Source organism: Pongo pygmaeus, chromosome 16 (assembly GCF_028885625.2).
Source record: "Pongo pygmaeus isolate AG05252 chromosome 16, NHGRI_mPonPyg2-v2.0_pri, whole genome shotgun sequence".
Taxonomy (NCBI): domain Eukaryota; kingdom Metazoa; phylum Chordata; class Mammalia; order Primates; family Hominidae; genus Pongo; species Pongo pygmaeus.
In genome coordinates, this window is record NC_072389.2 from 95,709,666 (window position 1) to 95,732,321 (window position 22,656).

Here is a 22,656-nt window from a genome sequence, read left to right on the forward strand (position 1 = left end):
AGGCTGTGTCAGGGAGTACGGGTTCACGGGACCCTCAGGAAATAGTCATCAAATTACATTGATCACGGGTGCTTGGTGATGTCCCAAGCCTGGCCTGGCAGAAGCCCCAGACCTCTGTCTATTGGTTGTTTTTGTTTGTTTGCTTGCTTGCTTTTTCTTTATTTCTATACTTTTTTTTGTTTTGTTTTTTGAGACAGGGTTTCACTCCTGTCACCCAGGCTAGAGTGCAGTGGCGTGATCTCAGCTCACTGCAACTTCCGCCTCCCGGGCTCAAGCGATTCTCCTGCCTCAGCCTCCCAAATATCTGGGGCTACAGGCACGCCACCACACTTAGCTAATTTTTGCATTTTTTTGCAGAGACGAGAGCTCATCACGTTACCCAGGCTGGTCACAAACTCCTGAGCTCGTGATCCACCTGCCTCGGCCTCCCAAGGTGCTGGGATTACAGGTGTGAGCCACCGCGCCCACCCTTCAGTTGGTGTTTGAGATCCCCCTGGTGGTGGGAATTAGTCAAAGAGTGTCCAGGTGGCCACAAGGTCCTGTTGGTTCTTCCTTCAGAAAATGGCTCCTGTCGTGCCAGACCAGGTTTTGGGTGTCTTCACCCACTCTGCCCTGAGATCTGTGTCCCAGGGGACACCAGCCACCCTGATCCCACCCGACCCTCCTCTGCTCCTAGAGTGATGGGGTCCCCATGAGAGGAAAGGAGCACTGTTGTGAGCAGTGTGGGATGAGAGGAGGTACTGTCACAGCTTGGGGAAGGGACCCTGGTAACCGGCAGGTAGGTCAATAGTTCGCCCGCCTCCGCATTCCAAGTAGGCTCTTGTGCCCATTTTACAGATCAGGAAATGGAGACAGGTGGAGGAGCCAGGTGACTTGCCCAGCCTTTACAGGACCCATGGGGCAAAGCCATAGGTGAAGTCACAGTGAGAGATTCCAGAGCTCTGAGGAGACTGCGTCCCCCGCTTGGGTGGGGAAGGTCCCCTGCCGGCCCCCAGACGATGAGTCTTTGTTCCCTCCCCAGGGGCTGGCCTGGCCCTCAGGCCTGGGAGGTTGAGGTGCCGAGCCCTGGGAAATAGGGCAGTCCTGGGCTTCCGGTGTCACTGCACGCCCCTCCCCCTCCCGCCTTTGTTTCTTGGCCTCCACAGCCTCATTCTCTCTCCCTCCCCCTCACTCAGGCTCCTCCTCTGCCCCCCCTTCCCTGTCTCTTCATTTCTTCTCTCCCTCTCCCTTTCTCTCTCTCTGATATGTCCTCCCTTCCCCCACTCCCAGCACAACTACAATCAGGCAGCTCATCTGTGTCTCTATTTCCCCGCCTTTCACATTGACTTTCTCCCCACCCTGGGGACCGAGGGCATCCTGGTGGGAGGCCACGCCACATGCCAGCCGGTGGACGCCCCTCATCTTGCCAGCCTGGGGCAGTCTGAGCTCCCCTTTCTCCTGGACATGGGGGGAGCTTTTGTTCTGAGTCCTCAGCACAAGTGGTGGGAGAGGCCCTGCTCTAAGAAGGGAGGGGCCACAGTGGGGCCCCAGCCGGATGACAGAGGGGCCTTGGGTTGGGTGGGGAGGCAGCCCTGGCACACAGGTGACACACACCTGGCAGGCTCTCTTCCTGCCCTGGACGGCCCTGTGCCAGGACATAAACAGAAGGGTTTAGCCTGGGAGATGGAACCAGAGCGGGTGAGGAGACACGAGCCACAATGCTGGCCCAGGAGGAGGGAGAACAGAGTGATACCGGGCCTCCCCACTCCTCATTTCCGTGTGTGATAGGCAGGCAGAACACACATGCGAAACGCAGGTAAATTAGATTCCCTCCTCAGCAGAGCCCCTTCTGCATACACACACGCACGCATGCACACACACACAGCCTGCCTGGCTGCCCCAGCGAACAAGACAACATGGACACAGGGCCTGCCCCCATAAGCCCCGCAAAGACAGCATTATAGGGTGGTGTGTGTTCTACTCAGCCAAGTCTCCAGGCCAATGTAAAAGAAAGCATGGGGCCAACTGCCCAGGTGGGCGGTGGCTCAATGAAGACTTCTAGTAGAAGGAGAGACCCCAGTTCCCCCAGCTGGCTGGGGCCCTGGACCAGCCAGCCAGGAAGCAGCCCGAGGCTTCATGTTGCAGTTTGCCTAGGTCTTGCCTATGTGCCCCTGCTGGCCTGTGGTGACCCAGGACAGCTCCTGAGAACTGAGGAGCCCGGCTCGGGTGTGACCTCCGCGGGTGCATAGCTGCAGGAGCACAGAAGGGACCCAGCTGTGGGGCCACACGGGCCTGGCTGCAGACCCAGCTCCCCCTTCACTGATGGGGCATGAGATGGGGAGCGCATTACCCCACCCCTGCCCACCGGGTTGTTCCATGTATTAAATGGCTCACTGGGGACCTCGTGAGTCTCTGTAATGAGAAGCTGTTGGTCTTCCGTGGTGTTTGTCGTCAGTTGTTGGCAGCTCTCTGTGCCCCTGCCCTGCCCCGACTTAGGCACAAACCCTCAGGAACAAGGACTCTGGGTTAGTCCCTTTTTCTACAGCCAAGCACAGGCTCCTGACACAGACGCACCTTCTCAAGTCCAAACTACCTGTTCATATGGGAAGGGGTTTGCTTCTGGTGTCCTGGTGTGACTATAAGGAGTGGCCCCTTGTAGAAGGGGGCCCGGTATGGACGGTCAGCTCCATGGTTACCCTTGCTGTGGGGAACCACACTTCAGCTCCCACGGGCAGTTCGTTGGCTGACGTTTTTGCCCTCTCCTCACCTCTAAAGCAGTGTTAACTGTTTCCTTATGCCCGCACCCTTGAGGTTGGCGGGAGGGGGCTGATTCCTGGTATTAGGCTGCAGGGGAAAGGAGAGGGAAGGGAACTAACGACACTGACATCCTCATCTCACTGTCCCATGAGTCAGGAGCCTTTTCCCCCCCATAGAGATGAGAATCACCTGATGTCATATGGCTAGTAGACGGCAGGGCCTGGAATTGAACTCAGCATCCAGGGCCAAGGGGGAAGCACTGGCTTGGCCATTGACGCTTAGTTCCTCCTTCTTGCTGGTCCTGCCTTTGGGGAAGTTTACAAAAACTGCTGAACACATCATTTGCCCAAACCCCACAACAGACAGGAGGGTTGCCACTGGGGGCTGTGTCAGACGGACTGTCGCGACAGGAGGCAGCCATGCTCCTCAGCGTGCTCTGCAAACCTGACAGTGGCTGGAGGGCACTGGGGGTGGCTGTGGTGGGCCCCAAGGGTCAGGACCCCTGCCTCATTCACCTTGCTGTCTCCAAGCACAAGCCCTAACCCATAGCAGGGATTTAGTGGCTATTTATTGTACAAATGAATGAATGAGTTCTCAGTCTCTAGTGGTTGTCCTCAGAATCACTTAAGCTTTGCTGAATTTGGGGCCCAAGAATGGAAACATCTCTTGGCTCTGTGGCTTTTTTCAGAAAAGCCTTCTCCCAGAGATCTGGGCAGATAATAATGGTTCTTTTTTTCTTCCTTTGAGACAGAGTCTCACTGTGACGCCCAGGCTGGAATGCAATGGCGCAATCTCTGCTCACTGCAACTTCTGCCTCCCGGGTTCAAGTGATTCTCCTGCCTCAGACTCCCAAGCAGCTGGGATTACAGGCACCCACCACCACGCCCGGCTAATTTTTGTATTTTTAGTAGAGATGAGGGTTCACCATATTGGCCAGGCTGGTCTCGAACTCCTCACCTCAAGTGATCCACCCGCCTCAGCCTCGCAAAGTGCTGGGATTACAGGTGTGAGCCACCATGCCCCCGCCAACAGTGATTCTTTACAGTTGGTTAGGGCCTTATAATGAACCAAGCTGCTTCACCTGTGTTAGGACCCTGGGCTCTCACAACCCTTCCATGGGTGAGTGTTTTCATCCCCGTTTTTCAGATAGGGAAACTGAGCCACTGGCATGACTTTGCTTAGTCACTTGCAAGTGACTGAGCTGGCACTCGAGGTCCTCGCTGACTGCATTTCCCAGCAGCTGGACATTGGGGTGGGGTGTGGTGGTTTGGAAGCAGGTTTAGCCCCTCCAGCCTATTCCAGATGCACCCTGACCCCCAGGCTGAGGTTTCCTTCTATCTGATCCCTTCCATGAGAGCCTCACTCTAAGCTTAATAGCTTAATCTTTGGTGTCCGTTTCAAGGAGGCTAAATTCCTGTCTGGAGTATTTTTAGCCGTCCTCAGGAAGGGGAAGCTCCGCTGGCCGCTGGGGGGAGGGGGACGCCTTGCCCGGAGCCGGTTTCCTGAGGAAGGGCCGCCGACCGTGTACCTGACCGTGGCCCTGGGAGAGGCTGGTAGTTGGTCCGTTGGGAGCCCTGGGAGCAGAGCAGGCGAGAGTCGCCCCAGTAATGCCATCCCCCCTCCTCTGATGTGCCAGGTGTTGAACCAGGGCAAGGGGTATAGGCCCAGGAGGAGGTCGCCACCCCCTACGGGCACACTGCCTGGCGTGCTGCAGTCCTTGGAAGCCTGGAGAGGGCACGAGGGCAGGCCGGGAGAGCTGGGAAGGCCCCAGGAGCAGGTGGACCTCGAGCCACGCCTCGGAGGCTGGTTGGCGGAGCAGGGGTCAGCGGGGTTGGGAAAAGGCCGCCCCAGGTGGGAAGACCCATGGGTTCAAAGACCGGCCTCCACAGAGGGCTCACGGAGCAGGTGCCTCCATATGTGGCTGGAGCCCCCAGCGAGGGAAGAGGCCGCTGTGCTGGGGGATTGTACCTGGGCACGTGGGCACATTGGCACTATTTAGAAGATCATGTTAGGGGCAGGTTCAGTGGCTCATGTCTATAATCCTAGCATTTCGGGGGGCTGAGGCAGGAGGATCACTTCAGTGCTGGAGGTTGAGGCTGCAATGAGCCATGATTGTGTCACAGTAGCCTGGGTAACAGAGCAAGACCCTATCTCTAATCAAAAAGAAAAAAAAAACCTGTTAGATGAGAGGCTATGAATGTGAACTTGGGAGCCTGTTTGAGCATTCAATTCGGATAGTGGTCTCAAACATGTTAGCTGTCAAGGAGCCCTTCTTTCAAATCAGATCTGACATGGAACTCCAATGTATAAAATCAGATAAAAGTGATATTTTTATCAGTATAAATTTAGATATTTAAATGTATAACATTTAGCTAATCAAGAAAAACAACAACCGGTTGTGATAGATTGCAGATGTTTAGCATCGGGGCTGACAAGTGATAGCCAGTGTTTGAGATTGGCCTCAGCACCTAATTTATTTTTTTATGTTGTGTTTTTTTGCCATACGTTCTCATTCATACAGCGGCGTCATTACAAATAATGACAGTTAACACCTCACCGCACAGTCCCAAGGTCTGTGCAAATTAATTACTTTGGCAACAAAGCCAGTGGGGCTACTGAATGTGTTAGAATGTGGCACATATTACATTTGAGTAGGTGGGCCTTTTAAAATCAGTTTTTAAATAGTGGAATCTTTATTTTTTGCATTTTTGAATCCGATTTTTAAGGATTTTTTTTTTTTTTTTTTTCTGAGACAGAGTCTGACTTTGCTGCCCAGGCTGGAGTGCAGTGGCGCGATCTCGGCTCACTGCAACCTCCGCCTCCCAGGTTCAAGCGATTCTCCTGCCTCAGCCTCCTACAGCTGGGATTACAGGTGCCGGCCACCACGCCCAGCTAATTTTGTATTTTTAGTAGAGACAGGATTTCACCATGTTGGCCAGGCTGGTCTCAAACTCCTGACCTCAGGTGATCTGCCCATCTTGGCCTCCCAAAGTGCTGGGATTACAGATGTGAGCCACCATGCCCAGCCTTTTTAAGGAATTCTTGAAGGACCTGTAGAACACAATTTGAGAACCACTGAGGAAATCCCACCTCCCTGTTGTACAGATGGGAAGACTGAGGCCAGCAAGGGGGCAGAGCTTACCCAGGATCCCCCAGGGAGATGGAGGAGATGGTCAGATACACAGCGGGAATCACTGCTTCCTATAATAACAAGTGTGCCCTGTTCCCAAGGCAGGAGCAGAAAAGACATCAGGGCCACACACACCCAAAATCAGCCAAGCCCTTGTCCGTGCTGTGTCTGTTGTCTGTCTGTGCAGCAGTAAGCCAGCAATATTAACCTTCCCTTCTCCACCCACAGTGATGCCCTCCTAGCTAGCCGTCACGGGATGGAGGGCTTCATGGACTCAGGGACACAGACGGACGCCGTGGTGGTACTGTCCTTGGCTCAGGCCGCCGTGCTTGGCCTGGTCTCCGAAAATGAGCTCTTTGGAGCTACCATAAGCGCCGAGGCCTTCTACCCAGACCTGGGGCCCGAGCTTTCAGGGACAGCCATGGGAGAGCCTGGGCCACCAGGCCCTGACGTCTACCAGCTGGCCTGCAACGGGAGGGCCTTGGAGGAGCCGGCAGAGGAGGAGGTGCTGGAGGTGGAGGCAGCCTTTGAGAAGCACACCCGGCGGAAGACACGGCCACCTGTGCGGCTGGTGCCCAAGGTCAAGTTCGAGAAGGTGGAGGAGGAGGACCAGGAGGTCTATGAGGTTTCCGTGCCGGGTGACGACAAGGACGCAGGGCCAGCAGAAGCCCCCGCCGAGGCGGCCAGTGGTGGCTGCGACGCCCTGGTGCAGAGCAGCGCCGTCAAGATGATCGACCTCAGCGCCTTCAGCCGCAAGCCCCGAACGCTCCGGCATCTGCCCCGAACCCCGAGGCCAGAGCTGGACGTGGCCCCATATGACCCTCACTTCCCAGCCGCGGCCCGGGATGGCTTCCCCGAGCCCAGCATGGCGCTGCCTGGGCCAGAGGCCTTGCCCACAGAGTGTGGGTTCGAGCCACCCCACCTGGCCCCCCTGAGTGACCCTGAGGCCCCCAGCATGGAGTCCCCAGAGCCTGTCAAGCCGGAACAGGGCTTCGTGTGGCAGGAGGCCAGCGAGTTCGAGGCTGACACGGCGGGTTCGACCGTGGAACGCCACAAGAAGGCCCAGCTGGATCGGCTGGACATCAACGTGCAGATCGATGACTCCTATCTGGTGGAGGCGGGCGACCGCCAGAAGCGCTGGCAGTGCCGCATGTGCGAGAAGTCCTACACGTCCAAGTACAACCTGGTGACTCACATCCTGGGCCACAACGGCATCAAGCCACACTCGTGCCCACACTGCAGCAAGCTCTTCAAGCAGCCCAGCCACCTGCAGACGCACCTGCTGACACACCAGGGCACCCGGCCCCACAAGTGCCAGGTATGCCACAAGGCCTTCACGCAGACCAGCCACCTCAAGCGCCACATGCTGCTGCACTCGGAGGTCAAGCCCTACAGCTGCCACTTCTGCGGCCGTGGCTTCGCCTACCCCAGCGAGCTCAAGGCCCACGAAGTGAAGCATGAGAGTGGCCGCTGCCATGTCTGCGTCGAGTGCGGCCTGGACTTCTCCACCCTGACCCAGCTCAAGCGCCACCTGGCCTCCCACCAGGGCCCCACCCTCTACCAGTGCCTCGAGTGTGACAAGTCCTTCCACTACCGCAGCCAGTTGCAGAACCACATGCTCAAGCACCAGAACGTGCGACCCTTCGTGTGCACTGAATGCGGCATGGAGTTCAGCCAGATCCACCACCTCAAGCAGCACTCCCTCACCCACAAGGTAAGGCCGTTCCCAGGGCCTGGGGATCTGCCTGCCCCTCCTGCCACTTTTTCATCCAGTACTTTCCAGAGTCCCAGATGGGACCATTTAGGTGGTCTCCTAGTTTTATCATTACATACTTATTTTGATGAGTATTAGAAATCAGTTAGTATTAGAAACTAATTGAAATTAGTTTTTTAAGTAGTAAAGCTTTACGCATTCAAAAACATGTATTTAGCCGGACACAATGGCTCATGCCTGTAATCCCAGCACTTTGGGAGGCCAAGACAGGCAGATTGCTTGAGTCCTAGAGTTTGAGACCAGCCTGGGCAAAATAATGAGACCCCATCGCTACAAAAAAATTTAAACATGGCCAGGCGTGATGGCTCATGCCTGTAATCCCAGCACTTTGGGAGGCCAAGGTGGGCAGATCACCTGAGGTCAGGAGTTCAAGACCAGCCTCGCCAATGTGGTGAAACCCTGTCTCTACTAAAAATACAAAAATTAGCCGGGTGTAGTGGCGGATGCCTGTAGTCCCAGCTACTTGGGAGGCTGAGGGAAGAGAACCGCTTGAACCCAGAAGGTGGAGGTTGCTGTCAGCCAAGACCGCACCATTGCACTCCAGCCTGGGCAACAGGAGCGAAACTCCGTCTCAAAAAAAAAAAAAAAAAAAAAATTTTAAACATTAGTTGGGTGTGGTGGCACACACCTGTAGTCCCAGCTACTTGGAAGGCTAAGGTGGGAGGAACACCTGAGCCTGAGAGGCTGAGGTTGCAGTGAGCTGAAATCACGATACTGCACTTCAGCCTGGGCAACCAGACTGAGACCCTGTCTCCAAAAAAAAAAAAAAAAAAAAAAAACAACAAAAATCATTTTTAGAACCCCTGCAAGACCCAAGGAACACAGTTTGAGCATCACTGAAGCAGCTTACCCTCTCTATTTTCTAGATGGGAGGCCAGAGGCCAGGATGCAACGGGGAGGCATCCTGGCTCAGTGGTCAGAAGTACAGAGGGTGTCCTTTGTTCCTTGTCATTACAAAAGCGAATCAAAACCTGTGACTTCCCTTTAAGAACAGGCTAAATATATTTAATTTTCAAAGCAGAGAAGATGTAAGGAAAAATATTTGTTATGGAAAAGTACAGGTAGTTCTAGAATATGGCTAAACTAGGCACAGTGGCTGGGGAAGGCAGAAATTGAGCAGCACTTTCTAATCTACCATGTCCCTAAACCCAGCCTTGACCCTTACTCCCCTGCCATCCATGCCCTGCCTTCAGCCACTAGCCTCCCCGCTTTTCAGCCAACATCACCTCCTCTGAGAAGTCCTCATATCCGGGTAGGTGGAATGAGGCCCCTCGGGTCCCACAATCCCACTCTGGTACTTGGCTGCCCCATGGTTTCCACCGAAATCCCACCAACTTTACCCTTCAAAGCTGAATGTACATAGAGCTTCCTCTCCCCATAACGGTGGCCTATGAGTGACTCCAGGTCAAACTTGTGACCCTGTCTCTCACAGTAGACACTATAGGGAGTTGGGGAGCTGTTAACACCCTGCCAGGCCTAGAAACCAGCAATTTGTAGGTTTCATTGCAGAGGCTCCTCCAGTCAACTGCTAGTAGCTGCCTAAAATGTAATGTCAAGAAAGAGTCTAGCCAGGCATGGCGCTGCACACCTGTAGTCCCAGCTACTCAGGAGGCTGAGGTGGGAAGTTTGCTCGAACCCGGGAGTTTGAGGCTATGATTGCTCCTATTAATAGCCACTGCACTCTAGCCTGGGCAACACAGCAAGACTTTTTTTTTTTTTTTAAGAAAAAAAAAGGAAGAATTCTGGGCTGGATGCAATGGCTCACACCTGTAATCCCAACACTTTGGGAGGCTGAGGCAGGAGAATCACTTGAGCCCAGGAGTTTGAGACCAGCTTGGCCAACATAGTGAAACCCTGGCTGTACTAAAAATATTTTTTAAAAATAGCTGAGTGTGGCGGTGTGCACCTGTAGTCCCAGCTTGAACCCAGGAGGCAGAGATTCCAGTGAGCCGAGATCACACCACCGTGCTCCAGCCCAGGTGACAGAGCAAGGCTCTATCTCAAAAAAAAGAAAAAAATCAAAAAATTAGCCAGGCATGGTGGTACACACCTGTGGTCCAGCTACACCTGAGACTGAAGTAGGAGGATCACTTGAGCCCAGGAGGTCAAGGCTGCAGTGAGCTGTGATTGCACCTCTGCACTCCAGCCTGGGCAACAGAGCAAGACTCTGTCTCCAAAAAGAGAAAAGGATTCTGAAACTGAATCTAGGCTTGGCAGTAAAACCCTATGATTGATTGTTAATGTCTGCAAGGAGTGACTGTGCAGGGTGACAGCACATATGCTATATATTTGCCATCTTTCTCCTCTACTAGGGGACTTAAAAATCCCAAGTCCAGGGCCCGGCACAGTGGCTCACACCTGTAATCCCAGCACTTTAGGAGGCCGAGGCAGGCAGATCACAAGGTCAGGAGTTGGAGGCCAGCCTGGCCAACGTGGCAAAACCCCGTCTCTACTAAAAATACAAAAACTAGTTGGGCGTGGTGGTGGGCGCCTGTAGTCCCAGCTACTCGGGAGGCTGAGGCAGGAGAATTGCTTGAACCCGGGAGGCAGAGGTTGCAGTGAGCCAAGATCGTGCCGCTATACTCTAGCCTGGGCAACAAAAGCAAGACTCCGTCTCAAAAAAAAAAAAAAATCCCAAGTCCACAGAGTGTTAATACTGTGAAGAAAAGCTGAAAGCAAAAACCAAAGGCTAATAAAACTGAAAATGTCCCTATTATCAGCCTAAATTTGTAAAATGTGCACATCATGTGTTTATAAAATAAACTCCTGAATGGCAGGGCCCCCTGGTGGTCATACACATCTGTGATGTGTCAAGAGGGGGTATACAACACAAGACACAGTCCCTGCTGCTAAGAGACATAGACACGGGAATCATTAAGTTATAATACAAAGTTTTTATACCAAACAAGCAGTTAAGACAGCAGCTGTGACCACAGACACATGTCCCATTGGGTTCCTACTAAATTACTAAGTCATCAAAAAGAAAACAGCTCCCAATTTAAAAAAAAACTCTTTTATTTATTTATTTTTACTTTTTTTTTTTTTTTTGAGATGGAGTCTTACTCTGTCACCCAAGCTGGAGTGCAGTGGCGTGATCTCGGCTCACTGCAACCTCCGCCTCCTGGGTTTAAGCAATTCTCCTGCCTCAGCCTCCTGAGTAGCTGGGATTACAGGCGCATACCACGCTCAGCTAATTTTTGTATTTTTAGTAGAGATAGGGTTTCATCATGTTGTCCAGCCTGGTCTCAAACTCCTGACCTTGTGATCTGCCCACCTTAGCCTCCCAAAGTGCTGGGATTACAGGCATGAGCCACCGTGCCTGGCCTTTTTCAAATTTTATAGATAGGGTCTTGCTATGTTGTCCACACTAGTCTTGAATTCCTGGTCTCAGGTGATCCTCTTGCCTCAGCCTCCCAAAATGCTGGGATTACAGGTGTGAGCCACTGCGCCCAGCCCAGCTCCCAGCTTTTATCCTAATTTTCCTCCATGGATAATAAATTGGACCCCTTTGCACACAACACCCTGTCCTGCTCTGGGAGTGACCTCCAAACCGTAGAAAAGAAAGTTCACAGTCCAAACCAGTGGGTTTTCTCCTGGAATCCACGTCTCCTGGGGGGGTGAACAGCCCGAAGTCCATCAATGATAAGAATCATCTGGGGGCCCTGTTGAGAATAAAAATTCCTGGGTCCATCCCAGGCCCCATGAATTAGACCCTCCAGGGAGCGGCCTGCAAGGCTGTATGTTGGATAAGAACTACAGGTGGCTATTATCACCAGGGAAGTTAGGAAAACACTTTCAAGAGGTCAGTGGATAGGCTCCGGGAGTTTGAGACCCTTCGAAATTCTACATAGACCTAAGTACCATTTTGGGAGGGGTGTCCATAGCTTTAATCATATTATCAAAAGGGTCTGTGAACCAAAAACGCCACCAAGAGACAGCACGGAGGATAAAAACACATACGCGTGGCCTTGATCTGATGAAACGGTCCACAGACAGCGTGCAGACCCTGTGTCTTCTTGACCCCAGGCCCCTGCCGCCTAGTGTGGTACTGGCTTGGAGCAGGTGCCCGGTAAATGGTTGTTGAATGAATGAATGAATGAGCACACGTTTGCCTTCGTGCACTAGTACAGACCTTATGTACACATCCACCCTGGGGGCAGGAGACAGAAGTATCTGGATCGTTACAGTAAGGCACAGCCTATTTCTATCTATTACTGAAAGGCTTCCTGGAGTAAGTGGCTCTGCCCCAGCATTCTTCGGTGGTTTTAAACAAGTGTTACCTATTTTGGAATACCCTCAAAAAGAGACATTTCCCAGAAAGTGTGCCTTTGTGATGCTATGGCCCTGCACCTACCCAGCTCCCCACCAAGGGTCACTGCCAGAGGCTGTGCCCATTGTGTGGCCCTGACCATCACCCCCCACCCCACAGGGCGTGAAGGAGTTCAAGTGCGAGGTGTGTGGCCGGGAGTTCACCCTACAGGCGAACATGAAGCGGCACATGCTGATCCACACCAGCGTCCGGCCCTACCAGTGCCACATCTGCTTCAAGACCTTTGTGCAGAAGCAGACCCTCAAGACCCACATGATTGTACACTCACCCGTGAAGCCATTCAAATGCAAGGTACCAGGCCGTCAGGCCTCGGGGCTGGGACCTCCCCAAGGGTGGCCTGGAATCAGCATGCCTGTAGCAGCTGTGGCCCACCAAGCGCCGGCCTGGCCAGTGCGGGCAAGAGGAGCCCCGGCTGGGTGAAACTTAGCCTGGGCTTTGGGGCTTGGGAGGGCAGGTGGGGATTCAGATCCTGAAAGCTGCTGAAGTTGGGTTTTTCTGAGAGCTGGGGAGGGAGTGAAGGGCACGGTGCAGCCACAGAGAAAGGACCCCAGCCTGAGGGCTTAGTGCAGCTAGAGATCCAAGCCCTGGGTTTCTGATAACTCCGGCTCAGAGAAAGTGGGGCAGACCCACAGGAGCAGTGACCCGCAATGGATGGCTTGTGTCCCTGTCTCTCGGGTGTCTGGGGTCACACGGAAAAGCATAAAGAGAGAACTGTCCATAAAGAACAGGATTCTGGGCCAGGCATGGTGGTGCATGCCTGTAATCCCAGCATTTTGGGAGGCTGAGGTGGGTGGATCATTTGTGGTAAGGAGTTCGAGACCAGCCTAGCCAATGTGGTGAAACCTCTTCTCTACTAAACATACAAAAAATTAGCCGGGCGTGGTGGCATGTGCCTGTAGTCCCAGCTACTCGGGAGACTAAGGCAGGAGAATCGCTTGAACCCAGGAGGCAGAAATTGCAGTGAGCCGAGATCACGCCACTGCACTCCAGCCTGGGCGACAGAGTGAGAGTCTGTCTCAATAAAAAAAAAAAAAAAAAGAATAGGATTCTGGCCCAGCCATAGAGGTGGGACTGGGCTGGGGTCCGGGGAAAGCAGGTTCTGCACAGGCTCAGGACACCGGGTTGATGTGTTCTAGGTGTGCGGGAAGTCCTTCAACCGCATGTACAACCTGCTGGGCCACATGCACCTGCATGCGGGCAGCAAGCCCTTCAAGTGCCCCTACTGCTCCAGCAAGTTTAATCTCAAGGGCAACCTGAGCCGGCACATGAAGGTCAAGCATGGCGTCATGGACATCGGCCTGGACAGCCAAGGTGGGTGGGCCAAGCGCAATGGACAGAGCAGGAATGATATCAACATGGCGCACTCAGGAGCCTCCTGCCCAGTTAGAGGAGTGGGGAGGCTGGCCAAGGCTGAGACTTCACTGGGGTGGGCTCAGGTCTGGAGAGGGGCGGACCCTGGAGGGCCATGATGACAATAACAATGGGATATTTATGTCTTCTTCAAAGGACTTAAATGAGCTCACGTAAACAATATAATAAAAATCATAACTAACATTTATTGAGTGCTAACTGTGTGCCAGGCCTTTATTAACTCATGTGATCCTCAAAGTGAGGTTGGCTCTGTTATTATCATCGTTTTACAGATGCAGAAACTGAAGAACAGAGAAGTTAGGTAGCTCATGCAAGATGACAACACAGCAGGAGGTGACAGACACTTTATTTCGTTACCGTGAGATAATATTTCAAATAAGCGGATGGGAAAGAAAGTTAAAAAGGGGAAAAAATGGCAGCTAGAAAGATAAGGGAGAGCCAGGGTGAGGTCCCAACTCCAAGTACACCATGGGAGGTCTTAGGGAAGGGACATGCAGAGGGGAGATCTGAGCTTCCCAGCAACCAAGGCAAAAAAGTGTCAATCAGTCACACTCTTCACAAGTGCCTGCCAGAGACTATAACCCACATACTCATGAAAGGGCCAGATGGGCCTGACGTTAAGATCTGGGAGAAATTTTAGGAGAGGATCCTACACCTCAGCAGTTCATAGAAGTTTCAGAGGCTGTCAGAAAACATCCCAAGCGTTAGCGGTAGCCTTTCCCTCCAGCAGTGGTCAGTACTTAAAGCATTTCTGTTGGGTGACAGCAAAGCTGTTAGCCTCTCTGGCCTCATGGTGGGGAGGGACTGCTGTGGAGACTCCACAGGAAGGAGGGAGCCGACAGCGCTACAGGGAGGCTCCTTCTACAGTTTGGAGCTATTTCTGGTGCTCTCTGGCTGGACATGAGGGCTCACCCCTATAATCCTGGCATTTTGGGAGGCCGAGGCAGGAGGATCACTTAAGGCCAGGAGTTTGATACCAAACCAGGCAACATAGTGAGACCTGGTCTCTAAAAAAATATTTTTCAATTAGCTGGGTGTGGTGGCGTGTGCCTATAGTCTCAGCTACTTGGGAGGCTAAGGCAGGAAGATCACTTGAGCCCAGGAGTTCAAGGCTGCAGTGAACTGTGATCGGACCACGGCACTCCAGCCTGGGTGGCAAAGCAAGACCCTATCGCCAAATAATAATAATAATAAAGAAATTCTGGTGTGCCTCTGAGTCATACCAGCTGGGAACATGCTTTGGCAGTAACCAGGTGAGCTGACTTGCCACGTGGGATTATTTACTGGAATGCAGTCAGGCACGCAGGAACAGCTGCGGTAGCCTTAACTCTGATTTTGGAACAGCTGACCAGTGAATGGCCTGGGTTTTCTGGCAGAAACAGGTATCTCCGTTGTTTTGTTTTGTTTTTCAGTTGTCTATTAAGGTTGCTTCCAGTAGATGAGAATGAAACCCCGTCGGCTGCTCTTGGTAGCTCCTTGCTACTCAAAATGTGGTAGGAGGATGAGCAGCGTCGGCCCCACCTGGGATCTTGCTGGCCTCTCAGCTCCACCCACACCTGCTGAGTCAGACTCTACACTTCAAAAAGGTCTCTGGGCCATTTGTTGCACAGTCAAGTTTGAGACCCACTGGACCAGACTAGTGCCTCAGAGTCTCCTGGAGGGCTTGTTGAAACAAAGTTCTGGCCCTACTCCCAGAGTTTCTGATTCAGTAGATCTGGGGTGGGGTCTGAGACACTGCCTCTCCCACAAGTTCCCAGTTCTTAGCAAAGGGGCTGCTGGTTCAGGGACCTCATGTTGAGAACCTTTGATCCAGACTGCAGAGGGCTGGCTGGCACATCAGCTGCATGCTGGGAGTCACCTGAGGAATGTTTTAAATGCTGTTGCCTGAGTTTGGACCTGAGGTTCAAATGTAAGTGATCTGGAATGTGGCCTGGGATCAGGATTTTTGTAAAGCACTTGGGGTGTGCAGTAGATTTTGAGAGCTGTATTCTAGTGGATCTGCCCTGTTGCTAACCCACCAGAAGGAACCAGAGCAGAACATGCCCTTTAGGAAATAACTGGGACCATGAAGAGACTGTCAATGTTACAGCTCTTTTAGAATTTGTTAGGCTGGGTGTACTGGCTCACGCCTATAATCCCAACACTTTGGGAGGCAAATCCCAAGGTGGGCAGATCACCTGAGGTTGGGAGTTCGAGACCAGCCTGGCTAACATGATGAAACCCCGTCTCTACTAAAAATACAAAAATTAGCTGGGCGTGTTGGCACATGCGTGTAATCCCAGCTACTCGGGAGGCTGAGGCAGGAGAATCACTTGAACCTGGGAGGCAGAGGTTGCAGTGAGCCGAGATCGTGTCACTGCACTCCAGCCTGGGTGACAGAGTGAGACTTTGACTCAAAAAAAAAAAAAAAAAAGAATTTGTTTAGCAGGTTTTCCGGTTTTTACCAGAAATCGCCCCACCCCCACCCCACCACCCAAACAAGATTTTTTAAAAAGACTGTCTCTGTACAGCTTGTTCCTAGGGGTGGTTAAGGCACAACCTCTTTCTATATGAGCTCAGTCACCAGGGATGCTTAGAATTGCTCTATTCCTGGCCGTACCAGATGACAGAATGAAGCGATTGGCCCTGGAACGACTGGGCTCCAGGTTCCCACCTCCCGCATACAGCCTTGGTCTGGGAAGCCCAGGCTTGATGCGTATGCAGAAGGAAGGCAGCATACGTTCTAGACAACGATCTAGTAACTATGGGGCTGTCATTTGGGGAGGTGGATCAATGTCCTTATAAAAAATGCTACAGACTATTCTCTGGGGCCCACAGGACAGGACCAATAGACTTGATAAACAAAATGGGGACAGTGTACAGAGATCCACAAGTAGAAATTTTCCCAAGGTGCTTTATTTTATTTATTTATTTATTTATTTGAGACGGAGTCTCGCTCTGTCGCCCAGGCTGGAGTGCAGTGGCGCAATCTCGGCTCACTGCAAGCTCCACCTCCTGGGTTCACGCCATTCTCCTGCCTCAGCCTCCCAAGTAGCAGGGACTACAGGCACCCGCCACCACGCCTGGCTAATTTTTTTGTATTTTTAGTAGAGACGGGGTTTCGCCGTGTTAGCCAGGATGGTCTTGATCTCCTGACCTCGTGGTCCGCCCGCCTTGGCCTCCCAAAGTGCTGGGATTACAGGCGTGAGCCACTGCGCCCGGCCCCCAAGGTGCTTTATTTAGCTTGTTTTTAAAAGCAGCTGTGTAACGTGAGGATGTGGCACTAGGACTGAGGGAAGAAACAGCCCAAATCTATAAGATATGGGTCAAGTGACCTTGTTTTATAAAGTCCGGAAGACTCACAGTGTGTTAGATGCTACAGGCAGAAGTAACAGATACCCATTCAGACTGGCCTAAACAATAAGGAAATCGATTAAGAAATGGCTCAAGGCCGGGTGTGGTAGTGCACACCTATCGTCCCAGCTACTCGGGAGGCTGAGTTGGGAGGATCGCTTTGAGTTTGAGGCTGCAGTGAGCCATGATTGCACCACTGCACTCCAGCCTTGGCAATAGAGCAAGACCTTGTCAAAAAAAGAAAGAAAAGAAATGGGGCCAGGCGCAGTGGCTCACACCTGTAATCTCAGCACTTTGAGAGGCCGAGGCAGGCAGATCACCTGAGATTGGGAGTGCGAGACCAGCCTGACCAACATGGAGAAACCCCGTCTCTACTAAAAATACAAAAAAAATTAGCCGGGTATGGTGGCGCATGCCTGTAATCTCAGCTACTTGGGAGGCTGAGGCAGGAGAATTGCTTGACCCCGGGAGGCGGAGGTTGCGATGAGCCAAGATTGCGCCATTGCCCTCCAGCCTGGGCAACAAGAGTGAAACTCGGTCTCAAAAAAAAAAAAAAAAAAGAAAAGAAATGGTTCAAAGTCTAGGCCCTCTTCAGAGCTGGCTGATTCAGCTTGCCAACAGTGACATCAGGGTGAGGCTTCCTCTGTCCACAGCATTAGCTGCGAATATCCTCATGGTCACAAGATGGCTGCCAGTGGCCGTCAGGGTGTGTGCTTCCTTGTTCACATCCAATGGAAGAGTGACAGCCTGCTCCCCTTAGCTCTCTGACACCAATGAGAAGGTGCTAAGAACTTACTAGCAGGCCTTTCCTCATGACCCACTCAACAGGATTGGGTCACATGCCTATTCCTGAACCACTAATTGGGAAGGGATGGGATTACTCTTAGACCAGTGGTTCTCAACTGAGCGTGAGTTTGTCTTCCAGGTGACATTTGGCCACGTTTAGAGACATTTATGGTTGTCACAACTGGGGTGATGCTACTGGCATCTCATGGGTAGAGGCCAGGGATGCTGTTAAACATCCTACAATGCACAGGACAGCCGCACAGCAAAGAATTATGGCCCTAAGTGCCAAGGTTGAGAAAGCCTGCCTTAGACCTGTCAGGGCTGCCCCCAGCCTGGGGTCTGTTTCCCCCAAAACACACACATCTCAGCAGACAGGGCCAGAATGCACTTTGCGGGGCAGCCACAGCCCCTGCCAGCCTCCCAGGTCCCCCAGATCCTACCCTGGGCTTCCCCTGTAAGAGCTTTATAATGAGATTTCAATTTTATAAAATTACAAGGGGCCTCTTAAGAGTTTTTGCCTGACATATCTTTATGAACCTACCGTGAGTGTTTGTCTGTCCCTAGAGAGCCAGGCCCAAGGATACCAATGGCTAGAACCAATAGAAAAGCACAGATGCTGGCAGGAGGCCAGAGGAGGAACAGCCTCCTCCAGCAGTTTAAGGCAGAGCAGCACAGTGGCTCAGAATAACAGCATGTGCTGGGTGACCTTTGGCAGTTGATTGACCTCTCTAAACCTCAGCCTTTTGAGGTGCTAAATGGCGTTGTTGTGACTGTTGGATGAGGCGAGGCCTGTGAAGTGGCTGGCATGCAGCAGGTACTAATAAGTGTTGCAAAGGTGATGTCATGCAGGCAGCTTCCCGTGGCCAACGAGAAACATTGCAGAGAAGGAATAAGTAGGGCTTAGTGACTTTGACGGGTCAATGAAGGAATGGCCCAAAGAAGACTTCAAGGCCAGGCCTGCAGTTCTCCACCACAAGGGCCCTCACTGATAGCATCCACTCCCCCACACTCAGCTTTGGGGCCTAGGTCTGGTGACCCAGCTAGAAGCCACAGGACCCTGAGGCGTCCGAGGGTGGGAAAGCTGAGAGGCAGCTGAGACTCCTGGAGGCCGTGACTGGGAAGCCCTCTCTTTAGAAAGGCCATCAGCTTCCTGCGTGGGGGTGACTGGCTCCTCCCGAGAGACGGCAGCCAGGTCTGACTGTGCCCCTCTCTTACAGACCCCATGATGGAGCTGACAGGCACTGACCCTTCAGAGCTCGACGGCCAGCAGGAGATGGAGGACTTTGAGGAGAATGCCTACAGCTATGCGAGCGTGGACAGCAGCGCCGAGGCCAGTGTCCTCACTGAACAGGCCATGAAAGAGATGGCCTACTACAACGTGCTATAGCGCAAGCTGGGCCACCCCTAACGGGGGCCAGGGGGCCAGGGCATGGGGGTGAGACCCATGGGCTGCAGGCTGCACCTCCTGCAGCCGAGAAACAAGCTACTGCCCCACTGTTCTGAGCCCTCCCTCCCCGAGTCATTTGCACCACTAGGGACCTTTAGACCAAATGGAGACTGTACTACTGGCCCCGGCTGTGAGCCAGCACAGGCCCAGGCATCCCAGCAAGGGAAGGAGAACACACGAGGCCCAGATCTGGGTCTCCCTGGCCTGCTTCCGTGGGGAGTGGGAGAAGTGGGGCCACTGGGGACAGGTCACAAGGGCACTGGCCCTCGGGGTCTCTCCAGGCCCAGCAGAGCTCTTCAGGGGTCCTGACACTGGAAGAAGAGACCACTTGAGCCATGTCTTTTTCGTGGCCAACTCCTGCCTCTAAGGATGTCTGAGCTCCCCTCTGGCCAGTACTGCCCACCCCTACCTTGTCCAGGCCCCCTTCCCTGCCCTGTCGACGGACCGCCAGGCAGGGCACTCTGCCTTCTACCTCCCGGGGTCTCCCATGCGCTCCTCAAGCCAGGTGTGCATGTGGCCCTGGCCCTGGCCTGCAGGACAGCTGGGGGGCGCCCAGCCTGCAGAAGACCCCTGTCCTACATCTCTTTCTGGAAGTGGGTGTCCCTAAAGTGGATTGCAACACATGTCATCCACTTCGACCCTAGCTGGAGCGCCTCACCAGGGGGCCCCCACTAGGAACAAAGCCAGGACAGGCCCCGCGTCAGGCACACACTAACAAAACAAGAAGCATGGGGCAGGGCAGGGCGGAGTGAGGGCATCACGGGGGACCAAGAAGCGCTGTTCTTGGGGGAGGCCCAGGACCACCTGTCGGGGAGGGGGACCGCAGTCATTTCTTATTCCTCAGTGTCCACCTTGCGACGGGGATAGCCACGAGTCAGCAGCTTCCCGGAAAGAGCAACGTATTTTAAAAAGGAAAGTAAAGCCCACAGAGGGAAATCAAGGGTTTTTTTGAGCAAAGGGGGTCTTCTGAAGGTAACTTATTATTTTTTTCTTTCCAACTGTGTGTCACCTATGACCTTTTCTGATGGAGATGCATTTTCTTTTTCCAAGCGTAAGCTTCCTCGTGTGCTGTGCGTGCTTCCTACCCACCCACCCCGAGCAGCCTGGCCAGGCAGGACTGGGGCTCCATGGGGACTGTCACCCTGGCCCTGGAGGTGCAGCCGCTGGCAGCAGCCTCAGCAGGCTGGGGTGGGAGGCAGGAGAAGGCAGAGCTGGGAAGCCCTCCACCCCTGCCTGGCTCCTGCAATCGCTGACTTGCTCCGTCCCATGTCCCATCTTCGGCTGTCAGGGCTGCTGACTCTGCTCAGCCAACAGCTAGCTCCCTCGCTCGCCTGCTCTCTTCCCCTCTGTTCCCACGCCAGCTCCTGCCCCTGGAACCAGAGACGACAGGCCCAGGGCAGTGAAATAGCACATTCAGGAACTCTAGGGCACCCGGACCCCCGCCCACTTGCCTCCTGAGGCCTCAGTGGGGAGGGGCAAGCAGGGGTCTTCCCCAAAGGCACAGATGAAGCCACTAGCTTCAGCCTAGAAACCCGGAGAAGGGAACAGCCTGGGGTGGGAGGAACCAATCTGCAGCGCAGCCACCCCCAAGGCTGGATCCTTAAGTGAAGGACCAAGCCAGGCCTCAGGGTGACTGTGATCAGGACTGGGGTGGACAAGGTGGCCCAAGTATGGCTTCCAGACCCCGAAGCCCCACGACCTCCCAGGTGCCCGCCATGATGACCCTCAGGTGGCAGTGACCCCGTCACTGTATAAGACATTTTCTCCTGCTGAGCAGAAGGCATCATCCCCTGCAACTACCTCTTCCCACGTCTTTCTCCCCTGGTACCAAAAAGAACCCTGTACCTCCTCCTCCCTCCTGCCAGTGCAGTGGCCTTGGTCTTGGACACTGAAGGGAGAAGGTCTGGCCCCCAGGGTGGGGCTCTCCTTTCCCTCCCCCAGCCCCGCCGTCAGCACTGGCCCTCCGTGAGGTTCGATACTTGAACGCCCCCTGCCCTGTGCCTTGGACCTGGGCAAAGCTAGGAGGAGGAAACAGCACAACTCACAGTTTGAGCTGGGGGGTGGTCTCGGCAAAGGCTCCTGTCTGTACCCCTCCCTAACCTTCTCAAAAGAGGTGCACAGCCTCTCGGGTGACTTGGAAACTCCTGGACAAATTCCATTCTAACTTATTTTGACATGTATACAAACCAACTGTTTAGAGATTCCACTTGTGCAAAGCCCTACTGTGTTTTTATGTTCCTGTTTAAAAGAGAAGTTTACTTAGCAATAATTATAAATAAATGAATATTCTTTAGTGAGGTGACTGCAAATGCTTCTTTCCCCAGCTCTTGGGGACCTGGCCCTCACTCCCAGCAGGAACTCCCAGCAAAACTTCCCAGCCCCACACAGCAGGGCTGCACTCTCCAGGGCCCGGGGGAGGCTGAGACCATCCTCTGCACTAAAATGGCCCCCTGCAGAGCCAGGCGCCTACAGCCAGCTGCCCCGGGCCCAAGAGAGTGGTGTGGGCCACGGCCCCTGTATTCCCACCACTTGCAGAGAAAAGCTGCTTCCCCTCCCTACCCACCCACACGGTTTCAGGAAAGAAGCCAGCTCCCGATGCCAGGCTGGGCTTCCGAGGCTGCATTCTGCAGAGCTGCCAGCCCTGTGCTGGTGACAGGCAAGAAGAGGCAGGAAGCCTTGAGCTTCCTCCCAGGGGCTGGGCCTGCTGGAGCCAGCAGTCCACATTTCTTCTTATAGCTCTGAGAGTTTCAGGGCATTACTCAGGAAAAGGAAGCGGGGGGTCACCAGTGTGGATGGAGGGCTACACCCTTCCAAAGCCACTCAGTCTACCGCAATGGTCGGGTTTCAGGAGCCATAGGATTCCCCCCAGTATTCAGGAAAGGGACTTTGTAAGACGGGGTTTTGAGAGATGGGGTCTCACTCTGTTACTCAGGCTGGAGTACAGTGGTACAATCATAGCTCACTACAGTTTCAAACTCCCAGGCCCAAGTGATCCTCCCACCTTGGCCTCCCAAAGTGCTGGGACTGTAGGCAGGAGCCACCACACCTGGCGAGGACTTTATGAAGATGCTACAACTCTTCTCCAGGACATTTTAACACGAAAAAGTAGAAGCTTTGCAGAACTTACTATGCAGAGGACAGTTCTTTTGATTATATGTAGCTTTAGAGCAACTTTTATTTTTACTTTTTACATGGGGCTAAAGAACTTGCATAGAGCAATTTTTTTTTTTTTGAGACAGAGTCTTGCTCTGTCACCCAGGCTGGAGTGTAGTGGTACAATCTCGGCTCACTGCAACCTCCGCCTCCCAGGTTCAAGCCATTTTCCTGCCTCAGCCTCCCGAGTAGCTGGGACTACAGGTGCGCATCACCACGCCTGGCTAATTTTTGTATTTTGAGTAGAGATGGGGTTTCACCATGTTGGCCAGGCTGGTCTCGAACTCCTGGCCTCAAGTGATCCACCCACCTCAGCCTCCCAAAGTACGGGGATTACAGGCGTGTGCCACTGTGCCCGGCCAAGAACAATTTTTCACAAGCTTACTTTTCTAGTTTTGCCAATGCATGGTGAAAGTGAACCCACGCCTGGGAACCGCAGGCCTAGACAATGCGGGGCTCTCGTTCACACACACCCAAGCGCCGCCAAACTCAGGCAGCCTTGGAAAGGAGAAGTGTGAGGCAGGTGTGGGTAGGACCTGTTTTTAGTACCTAGAAAAAGGCTAAGAAAGTGGTCTGGCGATGTTTAGAAGGTTAAA

The 22,656-nt window shown here is 53.3% G+C and overlaps 1 protein-coding gene and 1 non-coding gene across 7 annotated transcripts in view; both read left to right on the forward strand.

The window, feature by feature from the left end:
* ZNF710 (zinc finger protein 710) overlaps window positions 1–21,204 on the forward strand; it is an 80,968-nt gene extending 59,764 nt beyond the window's left edge. For 3 of the 6 annotated variants that reach the window (XM_063652931.1, XM_054450398.2, XM_054450399.2), the window contains 4 exons: window positions 6,095–7,580; window positions 12,070–12,261; window positions 13,107–13,281; window positions 18,678–21,204. In XM_063652931.1, the coding sequence (XP_063509001.1) occupies window positions 6,123–7,580; window positions 12,070–12,261; window positions 13,107–13,281; window positions 18,678–18,847 (1,995 nt within the window). In that variant the 5' untranslated portion in view covers window positions 6,095–6,122 and the 3' untranslated portion in view covers window positions 18,848–21,204. Of the gene's footprint in view, window positions 1–6,094; window positions 7,581–12,069; window positions 12,262–13,106; window positions 13,282–13,613; window positions 14,023–18,677 lie in introns of those variants that run through there. The other 3 variants (XM_063652933.1, XM_063652932.1, XM_063652934.1) reach the window with 3 other exon arrangements.
* Window positions 15,420–15,482, forward strand: LOC129014774 (U7 small nuclear RNA). Its single transcript, XR_008494310.1, has one exon. It is a non-coding gene; the product is annotated as a U7 small nuclear RNA (small nuclear RNA).
* Window positions 21,205–22,656: the final 1,452 nt, after the last annotated feature.